Raw genomic sequence first — 12,465 nt, 5'->3', positions numbered from 1 at the left:
CACATCTTTGATGCTTGACAATTCTACGAAAAAAAATACATTTTAACAGTTGGTTTCAATGCTGGAATAGAAAAATTGGTCAGATTATTTCAGTCATTGTTACATATATATATTGAGCAATGTTAGGACATACTTTCTTAAAGGCGTGTTTTTATATAAATTGGAGTGAATTTAAGTTGTGATTATTAATTTTTTCTAATAATGTTTTGATCATACTTTCAAACTTTGTTAAAATTGGTTCTACATACTTCCATATTGTCGAGATATTGATACTTGAATGTGCAGTATTTTGTAATTATTTTTTCAAAAAAAATTTAGTTTGTGAACTTTAAAATATGCTATCTTTGACAAAAATAAGTATTTTGGTTGTCAAACCAAAATTGTAGAACAATTACGAGATCTAAAAAATATTTGAAAAAAGCTATGGATGGAAGAGAAAAACTTTTTTTTGGGGGTCTCCAATAAACAGTTTGAAGATCGGATTATTTTGTTCGCTTTTTTAAGGTGCCGCTTATTTGACTGTTTCAAATTTTTTAATACTCATCATCTTGTGATTCCGGAACCGGTAGTTGGATCCGGGTTGAAATTTACCATTTCCGTATGGGACCATAAGACCTTTCATTTGAATTTAACTCCTATCCTTAAAACATAGTGGACGGGGTATCAAAAAAGTGCAAGTGCTTTAGTGTTCCCCTTAAAAACAGAGACATTAAAAACTCTGCCAATAGTCATTTTCTTTTAAGTACTTTTTAAAATATAGCGAATGTATGTAACTTTAAAACCTACGATCGATCCAAAATACGCAGTTAATGTGTAAACTCTCTCAATGAATACAATTAATATTTTCCATTGAAAAGACTGAAGAACTATCATTCTTTAATTAGGAACTAAAGTTCCCTCATTCTCCTAGAAGAACTAGTTCTTTTGAGCCATTATTTACGTCAAAAACGGATCATATTTCTGCATCAATAATTGGTCATAATTATTAAATAGATTTATGTTTCAATTTAAGTGTAATAAAACTTAGTATATTATTATGAAGTGCAATCAATTATATAATCAACCTGAGTTTTTTTACGACTTTGAAGTTTGAATAGTTCGAAACTCTAAATCGTGGTTCGTAAAGGGAATCGAACTCGAAAAAGCAGAAGCAGAGGGTGAAAGAGATAACCGCCAATAATACCAAAACAAGCACATGGTGCTCCTGATGCTGGTGTCCTAATCTATTACTGATTCTTCGTTTCCACACTTCTTGCACCTTTCTATGATGCACAGCTGGTATCTCGAAAAAAAAACAGCGACGCAACTGCCTGTTGACAAATGCTTCTTAACCTAGTGGTTTGGCACATCCTCGACATTACAGGATTTATTCTACTTGAAGATCAAATAACTTTGAATGAATACGAATGAGTTTGGGAATGGTTTGACAGTCAACATTTGTCTACATATTTTCATTTCATCTCAAGGTCCAAGTTGCATTGAGTGACATCATCATTTGAAAAATTATATAATGCTTTTCGGTATATTTTCGACTTTGATTTAAAATTGTTTTACTATTATTGGTTCATTTTATTCATTAATTGTACAGTGAGAAGACGTGCCTATGTATAAGCTTGCCTATTTGTCGAAGCATATTTTTCTGCTTTGTTAGATCATTTATAAGAGAAACTGGAGTGTCTAAGCTATAATTACTTCTATACTACTATCATATTTTGAAGGGTTGAGGGCTCTCTTCCACACTATAGAAACAAAGAACATCTTGGGATGTATGCGAACCTTTGTCAAAACTTTTCAATATATGATCAATCGTTGCATACCGCCAGTCAGTTCGCTACCACATTTTCCCCTACAAGATCGGTCCTTCAGTCGAACTACGAGAGCGTATTTCCTGCTGCCTGCCATCCGGTTTGTAAAGCGTGCCCGAGTGTTACAATTTTTTTTCGTTTTGCTTATCCTTTCGGTGTGTGAAGAAGAACAGGAAAAGGTTTGAAACGAACGAGAACCCGCAGCTTGTTCCTGACTGGCTGTCACACACGAATGGTTGCCACGGGATACTCCACTCGCCTTGAGTAGACAACGCACCAGAGAAATTCGTTCCTCAGTCTAGCCAGAAGTGCCTGCCGGTGTAAACACTCATTTCTCCTTGCAGGCAGGCCCTATAGAGATCAATCGCGAAAATGCCTATTTACAAAAAATCCTGCAAGAAATCAAACAATTACAAATTACTGGACAATCACGTGGATTATGGCACACGTCAAATCGATCACATGCCACCAGCCTACTGTGTTCGAGCCAGTCCTTACGCCACAGCTGAACAGTTTGCTGAACGGACTAAGCGAGCGTGTGAAAATGTTGCATCCTTTTATCTTTGCACGCGCAAAGCAATTTTCATCGGTGATGTTTCAACGGGAAAGAGTTCGCTAGTGAATAGATTCTGTCATGAGGTTTTCGATTCTGACTATCGCAGCACAATCGGACTAGAGCTCGAATCCGAAAAGTTCCACATACTGAACCACCTGTTCAGTTTGCAAATGTAGGTGATTCGTTAAAAAAAAATGTAAGTTAAATAATGTATTCAAAAATTGTCATTTGCCGTTGCAGTTGGGACACGTCCGGTCATGAGCGATTGAAGTGCATCACCGAAAGTTACTATCGAAATGCAAATGTTGTGGTGGTCGTGTTCGATATGACGAATTCACAGTCGTTGAGAAATGCCAGAAAATGGTTAGAAGAAGCCCTGATAGTGAATCATTCGGGAGTTTTGAAATTTTTAGTTGGTACAAAGATGGACTTGCTGGTAAAATAAATGAATAAATATTAAAAATGTTAACCACTAATAGAAAACCCTTTAACACAGGACAAGCAATCTTTGGTACAGAGAGAAAGTGAGGCTACGGAGATTGCCATTGATCTAGGGGCGGAATATTGGTCTGTTTCGGCACAAACAGGGGAGAATGTGGCTAGATTTTTCCGAAGAATGACCGCCCTGGCGTTCGATGCAGCGGTGCAACGACTGATGGACCCTAACAATGCAATCGGGTACCCTAGCGGGAACAGTTTACTAAGTGAGTATTACTGTGATAATATAAATAAAAACGTTGTTTGATTATTTTTATTGTTTAGACCTCTACTACCTCAAAGAAGACGGAAAAGATAGGAGAAATCGAATGAGTTCCATCTGTAGAATAAATTAAAGTAATAAAGTGTAATTTATTGTATTCTAACAAAGTAGCCCGTTATTATGATGACAGCAAATTTACTAAACATTCAACATGGAAGATTTGCAATCGAAAAAATCCGTTTCGTTTTCAGTCGTTGTGAAGAAAAACAGTTCAACGAGCACCTCTGAGTTTGTAACGGAATTGAAAGAAGTGCTCACAAGCCGTGAGAAACAGGAGGTAAATTCGTAACCCTTCACCATTACAAACAATCTCACCTGACTGTATAGTTCACATCTGGTCACCAGTAAGAGTAACAAGGATCCAACGTACAGTAATGAATGTGCTCCGACTGTTATTATCTGTTTGCCGGTCGTTAACATGCAGAATATTCCCCTCTCGACTACCATATTAAGTTTGTTTATTTGTTTGTTTGATACTCCCTTCCATAGCTTATTGTCGGTGAAATCGATTACACACCTCGGCAACTTGCACCGGCGCAGCTACACGACAAGGAGCCCTTGCAATGGGAACAGTTTCAAGCATGTTTCCAGGGTGCAGATGAGTTAAACTTGTTGGTGAAAGAACTACCCTCAGTTGTAAGCATCAAGTTAGATGAAGAAGTGGGTGTAATGGAAGAAGCGGCACAGGTGAGGATCGACGTTTTACACTTATTACTAATTACAAGATTAAATTCTGGGAATCGCGAAAACGAATTTGATAATCTACGAGCAAACGGTTATATTGAGTACTATTCTTAAACAAACGTGTAAGCATGAAAATTAGTGAAAGCTGAACATCAGAGTTAACGTGAATTCTGTTTCAGTTCATCCAATTCGCACATAAAAAAAAAATAGGAAAACTTGCCGGAAAAGTTGGAAAAATCCATAAAGTTTCTTTGTATGGACAATGGAATTTTCCACTGAAAAAGTCGCCAATGATTGATAGATCTACGATTGATGTTTGACGCGCAACGAGTTGCATAAGTGCTTGGCCGTCGAACAAAAAAATACTAGATCGTTGAAAAATTTGTTAGGCGCGCAACGAGATGTTTTGTGTGGAGATTTCACATACATACTTGATCCACGTGATTCTTCAGTTCGAACCACGTGCTTAATTGGGTATCAAAATTATTGGTTACTAAATGACTGGCGGAATGACAGAATGTGTGTAATGGAGTCAGATGAATAATATTGGTCATTATGAATTAATGAAAAGATGGTGCTGCAGAAGCGCTAAGGTCAAACTAAGAGATTTTTCTTGCATATTGCTTTCGAATGATTTAGATTATACGAAGCGCACATAATAAGTGGCAATTAGATATCAATATTCAAGATGGATTGAGACTATTTCTCTACATTGTATACAATATCTGGTAGATGATGCTACAAGAACTCGCTGCCTCTCAATGCATGAACCGAGAGAGAATTTTTCTACATTTTTTCTCTCCACCTCATACTTTGACTATTTCACAGCCCTTACCAAAAAAGAAACAGTTTTGCAAGAATCGGCGCTGTGTGGAATTCACCAAGAGATAATCGCAATTTGACAATTATCCCACAAAATCGAACCGATGAATCGACTTGATGATTCTCATACTAGCTTACAATATTTTCAAACCTTTGTGTTGAGCATTCACAGATATTTTCATAGACACAACTTATGCAGAGGTTATATGTACATAGTTAGAATAAGCGGCAATAGTAAAATGATATCCGTCTCATTTTGATGGCACGGATTGAATCGTGTGGAGAAATGCTAGAGCGCTCTTCTTTGATAAGACAAAAGCCATTCTTGCTAAGAAGAATGCTCAAATTTGTAAGATCAATATCAACTTAAACTTATCCCGGGTTGGCGGTTCAATGCATAGGGCGCTGGTCTTACAAGTCAGTAGGATCCATAGTACTAGCCATGCAATGATTCTGTACACTATGAATCGGCTGCGAAGTCTGTTGAAACAGAAAGGCCAAATTCCACAAAAGGAATGTAATGCCAGGACTTTTTCTATATCAACATAAAATGTAAGCGTCGTCTCTCCAAGTCACCAAAAGTTCCTTCGTATCTAAAAAAAATATCCACTTTATTAGAGCTTCAAAGTACGTGTAGCACTTTTCGGCAACTTGAACGTACAGAACAAGCTCTGAGAAAACATTATCGATGCTTAAAAGCTGTGTAACATTTCTTTTTCTGGGCTAAAGCGAATGTGTGTCGAATTCCGTTGATTGTAGGTTACGTAATCAGCAAAATATTGGAGAGAAACGTTAACCACTTAATCATTTGACAATTCTGCTCTCCAAATACATAAATGGGAACAAGAACAAGGGGAACGTGCCATTTGAGCCAATTTGTTCTGATTCCTGATTCTGATAGTTTGGAATAAAACGAATCTCAAAACTACGAGCTTTGAGTTCACTCCTGCCATTAGTCTCTGCACAAACACAAATCGCACAAACACAAATCGATCTAGCTACTTTCGTTCAAGATTTTCGAAATACTTCTATAGTTGTAGCTTGTTGTTTATGTCGAGAGAGTTCTTTCTTCACGAGACAGGCCCGTACCCAGGATTTCGTTTCGGGAGGGGCCCAAAGATAAAAAATAATGTTACTGAAGATTGCTTATGTACCTAATTCTCGGTGTGCCTTTTACGGGTTCTTTTAACAGACACTTTAAACTTTTCCAATGGAACTATTATTGTATTACATTTTTTTACGTTTACTGTCTTGTTATTTCTGCAACACATGTCTTAGACCTTCTAAACAATTATATATCTGTTTTTGATTTCGGGAGGGGCCCGGGCCCCCCCCCCTCTGGGTACGTGACTGTCACGAGAACTTAATACTGCTCGACAGGTTGCAACTTCGCCCCTTTCGGTACAACACGGACTACATTCGCTTTATACCATTCCAAAACATTTTTGGCGTAGTGACAATATGCCAAATCAGACCAGTATAGCGAGAAAAAGTCATGACTGCGTTGGAATGGAAACAATCGCTTCTCCACGGTATACTATCTTGGTCAACAAGTTCTCGGAATCACTACCGTGTGGCGCTCTCAGCCACCCGATTACGACTTACTTTACTATGGTGCGCCTTTTCAAATTATTTTTTTTTCTACAAGCTGTCGGAAATATGATCAGGAATTTGTGATTAAATTTTCAACAGAGTGAGATAACCATAAATAATTGAAAAACAAAGTTTTCTAAAATTTTTGGAAATAATGAGGAAAATTCATCCCGCTTGCTTGCCTTTTTCGCATCCGGACGACGGTTTTGAGGTAGTCAGGCATGTATCAGTTCCGATTATCTACTAGACGAATAGATAATGGTAAATTTTGATTGAAAATCGTTCAAGCCTCAAACGCTTAGGTCGTGCTTTCATTTGGACTTCGATCGTCGGTAGGTGCAATCGCCAGTAATGAGAGCAGACCTTTTGCGTGGTACAAAACCTAAAACGCACAGGTCGCAGTTTCCCTTCGAAGAAGATCGATTGCATCATCCTGCTGCTGGTCGTTTGCATTGGAGCAAAATGCAACGAAAAATGGACAAAAATAGAGAACATTATGCAAAATCAAATTTTACCTAAAGAACTATAAAGATTGCTTCTTTGCAAATCGGTAATTAAAACCATCAGTGTAGTGCAAGTCTGGGATAGTTTGATTAGCTTTGTACAAATCTGGTTCGTTATTGGTACTTTCAGAAATGACTGCACTTAGCGCTTGGCGCAACGCGAGATTTATTGTATTGTAATCAATTGAACTAAAAGAATGCCATGAGCCAAACAAACTGTAAACTGTAAACATAATCACTCATTTCGCTCCTGCCGCTGTTGTTTATCGCGTTATCGTTCAAATAGCAAAACTGTGATTAATGGGAAATTAAGCCTGAAGACGTTCAATTCCATTGACGTTTCATACGTAGCGTTTACACTATTGCTGGCAAAATTTTAAAAAATGATTAAAAACAATGAAATATGTCCTTTAAATATTTAAATAATCATTCCTAGTTCCAGTTCCTAGAACCTCTTGATACGAACGAATGCTTTTAGCTGAGAAAAACATAAAACACGTACGAAAAGTACAATATTTTCATTCCGTCGCCATCTTGAATTTCTTCACTAGCATCGCTTACCAGCATGAAATTCAGAACGATCAAAAATGTTCATGCTGGCAACAACCAGCAGCTGGCAAGCGTTCACATAGTGCCGGTAGTGTGCTGGAGCCAGTATACTGGCACCAGCATGCTGGCAGCCTGCAGAATTGTAAACGGGGCAAGAATTATGTCTGTTCATTTCTTCCATATATTCGTCACCCATTGATTTTGATTTTTGAAAATGACCAAACCACCCTATCTCGCCTCCAGTGTAAATTCTACATCGTGATTTGCATCGAACTATGCGGGAATCAACTCAGTTTTATCTGAAAAATCTTTTCCACACATATCATGTGAATTTGGAGTTCGCTTCTGGATTGAATTTGATAGCTGACGATGAGACTAGAAAACCTTTCATTTGAATCTAAGTTCGTGAAAATCATTCCATCTTCATTAATCTTCGATTCTCATATTTCTGTTTCCATTTCCATTTCCTAAATCTCCAATATCAGTTTAATCGCCCTTATTCTGAATAACGTCGTATCGTTTTTTCCCTCGAATTTCATTTGTATTCCCCATAACGCTAGCAAAATCAAAGGTAGCTATGATTCGATCGAACCACATTCGATCGAAAAATCAATACGTCGTTATTCAGAATAAGGGCGAATATGAACTGGTGAGTTCAAGAAGGAATTGTTAAACGAATAAAAAATGAAAACAAATTTCACTTCTCACTGCATAAAGCGATGCTTACTTTGTTTTTTTTTTCTAACGAAATATAATAACAGACTCACTTTTTCACACTTTCGATACAATCGCCCTTATTCTGAATAACGACGTATCGTTTTTTTGATCGTATTTCATTCGTATTCCTAATAACGTTAGCAAAATCAAAGGTAGCTAGGATTCGACCGAACCATATTCGATCGAAAAACCAATACGTCGTTATTCAGAATAAGGGCGAATTCTAACAAACCAAAAGTAAAGTCCAAACCGCACCGGACCGACCCAACTATTTCTTATTTCTTCTTTCGGATCGGTCAAGTGCGGATTAATCTTCAGAACAAATTTGCTCAAATGACACGCTCCCTTGGTTATTTGGAGATTTGTGCCTGAAATAACTAATTAAATTCATTTAATTTGCTTGAAGCATCTCTACAGTGGAATTACTACTTGGTAATAACTTCGATGTAGGATGTACTTAGTTAATTGATATCTTCCTAAAACTAAATCCATATCTCATAAGATCATCCTTTTTACCAGCAATCCACTTTCCACTCTCGCAGGCAACCGATAAAGTGGAGGCCTTCGATTTGGATCACGAGCCGGACTTTAGCGGAGTGATTGATCGGCGCAGCCCTTCACCGGAACCGGATGCTCACACCTATCACGTGAAAATCCTTCTCACGGAAACCGATGACATTATCCTGTTCGAAAGCGCTAGTCATACGGTGGCGAAGGATTCGGCGGAAGCCGCAACCGTCGAAGCACAAAATGCAGCATACAATTTGAAGAAGACAAACCGTCGAACTGCCGTTGCCGAAGCGGAAGCTCAAACACCGGATGTGTTGCTTAAGTCACGTGGAGTCAACACGGAACGAATCAAAAAGCAGGAGGTAGCTTCGTTTGTGTCCAACTACGATATGTACGATACTTATAACGACTTGGAACGGCACACAAAAGAAATTGACATGGTGGAGGCATCTTCGAAAATCGAAATTACGACTTACTCGCGTGAGGGCATGGAGGACATTGACGAAATGTTAAACAAAAGTGACAATTTTCATCTCTCGTCGATGATTCTGCAGCGATTGTTGGCCGGAAATGTGTTTCGTGAGAAGCAGAGACGTTTCAGAAATATGTATCTGCCGAATCCTTTGGACTCGAATGTACGATATCTGTATCGGTTGGATACTCTGTGGACTTACAAGGCACTTGAAACTATGGGTAAGGCAGTGGCCTGTGCAAGTTGGTGTCCGGCAAATGGCGATATTGTCGCAATCGCATATGGAATTTATGGGTTTACGAAGTTCGATGATCGTAGCACTGGGTATGTGTGCGTGTGGAGTATAAAAAATCCTGTCAATCCCGAGAGACGGTACAAATTTTCCGTACCAGTAACGGCTGTAGCATTTTCAAGCCGGACTCCACAGTTGCTAGCTATTGGGCTCTACGACGGATCGGTACATATTCAAGATATCACGGACGACTCCCAAGTACCAGTTGGTGTTTCCGAACGGCGAACATCTCCAGGTTTTGAGCCTGTTTGGGACATCGAGTGGATTGATTCGGATTCTGATAAGGATGAGATCCTTACAGCTTCGCAGGATGGCACAATCATGAAGTATACTTTAAATATTGGACAGTTTTTGATTGGTTATCGTCAGCTGAAGCTCGATCGCGTGGAAGGAGAAACTGAAGGTATCCAAGTGAACAAGAAAAAAGATTTTCTGGAGGCTGACCGTCATCCACAAGCGCTGAGTCTTAAGATACATCCGGTCCGGAAAGACATTTATTTCGTAGGAACAGACGAAGGTTGCGTTCACAAGTGCTCTATCAACTATCCGTATCAGCATTCCGGAGTAATGCAGATGCATAGTGGAGGTGTGTTTTGCATCGAGTACTCACCATGGAGTCCAAAAATATATCTCACCTGCGGCGGTGACTGGTGTATCCGTATCTGGATCGAAGAAATAACCGAACCCATCATTACGCTGACGACGGGATTCGGACCGATTCATGCCGCTTACTGGTCCCCCGTTAATTCGACAATTATCGCGAGTATAACCAAAACTTCCGTTCAATTGTGGGACTTGAAAAGACGAATGCTGAAGCCAGCGTCTAGCACAACTTTCGGAGATTCAACTACGTCTTTGACCATAGTGAAGTTTGCCAATTGTGGCCGCAGTTTACTGGTAGGAGACAGTGAGGGGCGAGCGAGTATCTGCGCCTTGGAGGACATGCCGTTTCCACCACATTTCCAATACGATGAACTTCAGTCGGCTTTGTACAAGAATTTAGTCTGCAAACCGGAGCTCCTGAATCAGGTTAAACGGTTCGGTTACCTGGGCTATTAACCAAGTTAATCAAGAGTTTTTGTACAATATTTGATTTTTTTGTATGGCATTAGCATGCGTTCCACTATTTACATTAATTTCTTGAATTTAATTGAGGAAAAAACAAATATAATAAAGAATTTTAACAATAACTAATCCCGGAAACTCCTGAATCCTTTTGAAATGGTCGGAAATGTTGATGCTTTTTCTAATCCCGGGAGTGCAAACAAAATAACAAGAAAGAAAAAAAAGATTCTCGCAGTGATCGAAACCTGGAATGCATGAACAATATTTCTGATTTCTTAGGATTTTTTGTTCCATAAATATGATCTACAATTCATGTTTAGGCTTGAAGGTCTATTCGCACTTGATCGATCAGACCGACCCGACATTCATTTGTATCCTCTTCAGCTTTGACCGAGCTGCCGGTGTGTGCAAGTATTGGTAGATCGGAACCGACCAAAGATTTTATTATCTTACTTTTTTGCACCGTATGGACACGCTCCTACATTTCAAGACACAACTGATTGAGCAAATCATTATACATTTACACTTTGTATAGTCGATGTAATTTTTAAAACTGTATTGTTTTTTCCCAAAAAAAATATTGCTGCCGGGCGAGGGAATGTATCCGACTCAATTAGTTGGTAATAATGCGAATGCCAATCCTCCCTTTTAAAGATATGACTATGAATTCGACATATGCAAATTGAACGTGAATCTACCATACAAAGTTCTGTATGTTTTCAAACTTTAAACGTGCTTTTCTCGAAATCCTTTTTTTTAATTTATGCGCATAATAGAAAAAAAATCTACTTAATAAGATTGAAATTTGTAACTGGCTCATTTATAAATTTAACTGTCTTTTTTTAAAATTTACTACCATTTCTTCAATTTCTAAAATTTAATAACAAGTAACATAATAGTTTTTAAAACTTCTAGAAATCCCTTTGTCTAGACTGAACTAAAACTAAAACAACTTGTACTAGAATAAAACTGTGCATACGTCTTTAATATTGCTTTCAAACACTTTCTCTTTAAAACATTATTGTCAGTTCAATTCACTCATAAATCTAATTTTGTGTGTATGCGTGTTTAATGAAGAATCCAATTAGAGTGATCACGACGAGAAAGCGTTATGGCGATTCTTTTGACATATCCCATGTATTTAGAACAAATTTTGGACAAATTTTTCAATTTACTTGAGCTTGAACGAATGCAGAAGGCAAAACCTTACAAATATGAGTAAAAAAATGATTATTCACGTGTTGTCATCAAACTTATGATTTAAAATTGTCAGTTGAAAATCTCGGATCAAATTCGAAATTTTCAATTCACATACAAGTTTGATTTAGATAATAAAACATGAGTAAATAGACTAGTAATACAACTTTAAATCATAATTTATCAATTATTCTCAAAATTCAACCCAAAAAAAAACAAAGATTATCCCAGATATGAAAACAGTACCCAACCTCTCATCTTCGAATTTGGTATTTCATCTTACGATTTCTCCATAAATATCAATCAAACATACCACGGAAAGTTACTGAATCATTAGGCGAAATTATCTGTCGGAAGCGGTTGTTGCATTGTTGCCAGACTTTTGTCGGAGTTCTGGCAGAATTCCGGCAAAAATGGCTGACAGACATAGCCAGCCATCTGGGGGGTAATCTGCCGGCCGCCTACAAGCGGGATATATGATGGACTTTTATGATTCCATTATGGTACTTGGCAGCTGATTTCGACATTTTCTTGAATTTTGAATCATTTCGAAAAATATTTAACGCAGGTTTATGCTGATTCCTCACTTTGCTTTGAAAACCTTATGAAGAATGATCCACTTGGCAATAATATGCTATTGTAGTGGTTTTCAGTAGGCATTCGTGGATTTTTAATGCAAGCTTTATGATGCATCAAAGAAAGAACAAAGAGAACAAAGAAGATTTCAATATCAATTCTTTAGTTAAAATTATTTCCAGTGCAAAATAAACCCAAATAACTTTCCATCCGTCAAACTTTGAAATGGGCCGCAGTTTTAGTAAAATTTAACTACTCGACACAAAATAACCACTCAAGTGTCATATTTTAACCAAACGTAAAAATTAACCGCGAAATGGTTCACAGCCTAAATGTTATACTTATTTTCAGAAATAACTTTTTA

At 37.8% G+C, this 12,465-nt stretch overlaps 2 protein-coding genes across 2 annotated transcripts; both read left to right on the top strand.

Annotated features, from left to right (window-relative positions):
* The first annotated feature begins 1,874 nt into the window (after positions 1–1,874).
* Positions 1,875–3,194, top strand: LOC131437825 (ras-related protein Rab-36). Its single transcript, XM_058607436.1, has 4 exons — positions 1,875–2,533; positions 2,602–2,797; positions 2,858–3,065; positions 3,124–3,194. The coding sequence occupies exons 1-4, from the start codon at positions 2,178–2,180 to the stop codon at positions 3,192–3,194; spliced, it is 831 nt and encodes a 276-aa protein (XP_058463419.1). The 5' UTR covers positions 1,875–2,177.
* A 78-nt stretch (positions 3,195–3,272) lies between these two features.
* Positions 3,273–10,413, top strand: LOC131436733 (dynein axonemal intermediate chain 4). The gene is made up of 3 exons (XM_058605613.1): positions 3,273–3,398; positions 3,611–3,808; positions 8,532–10,413. Exons 1-3 carry the CDS (start codon positions 3,273–3,275, stop codon positions 10,320–10,322), a joined length of 2,115 nt encoding a protein of 704 aa, XP_058461596.1. The 3' UTR covers positions 10,323–10,413.
* The last annotated feature ends 2,052 nt before the right edge of the window (positions 10,414–12,465 follow it).

The sequence above is a fragment of the Malaya genurostris genome, chromosome 3 (assembly GCF_030247185.1).
Source record: "Malaya genurostris strain Urasoe2022 chromosome 3, Malgen_1.1, whole genome shotgun sequence".
Lineage (NCBI taxonomy): Eukaryota > Metazoa > Arthropoda > Insecta > Diptera > Culicidae > Malaya > Malaya genurostris.
The sequence above is the reverse complement of the archived record's forward strand: the minus strand, read 5'-3'. Positions and strand labels throughout refer to the sequence as shown.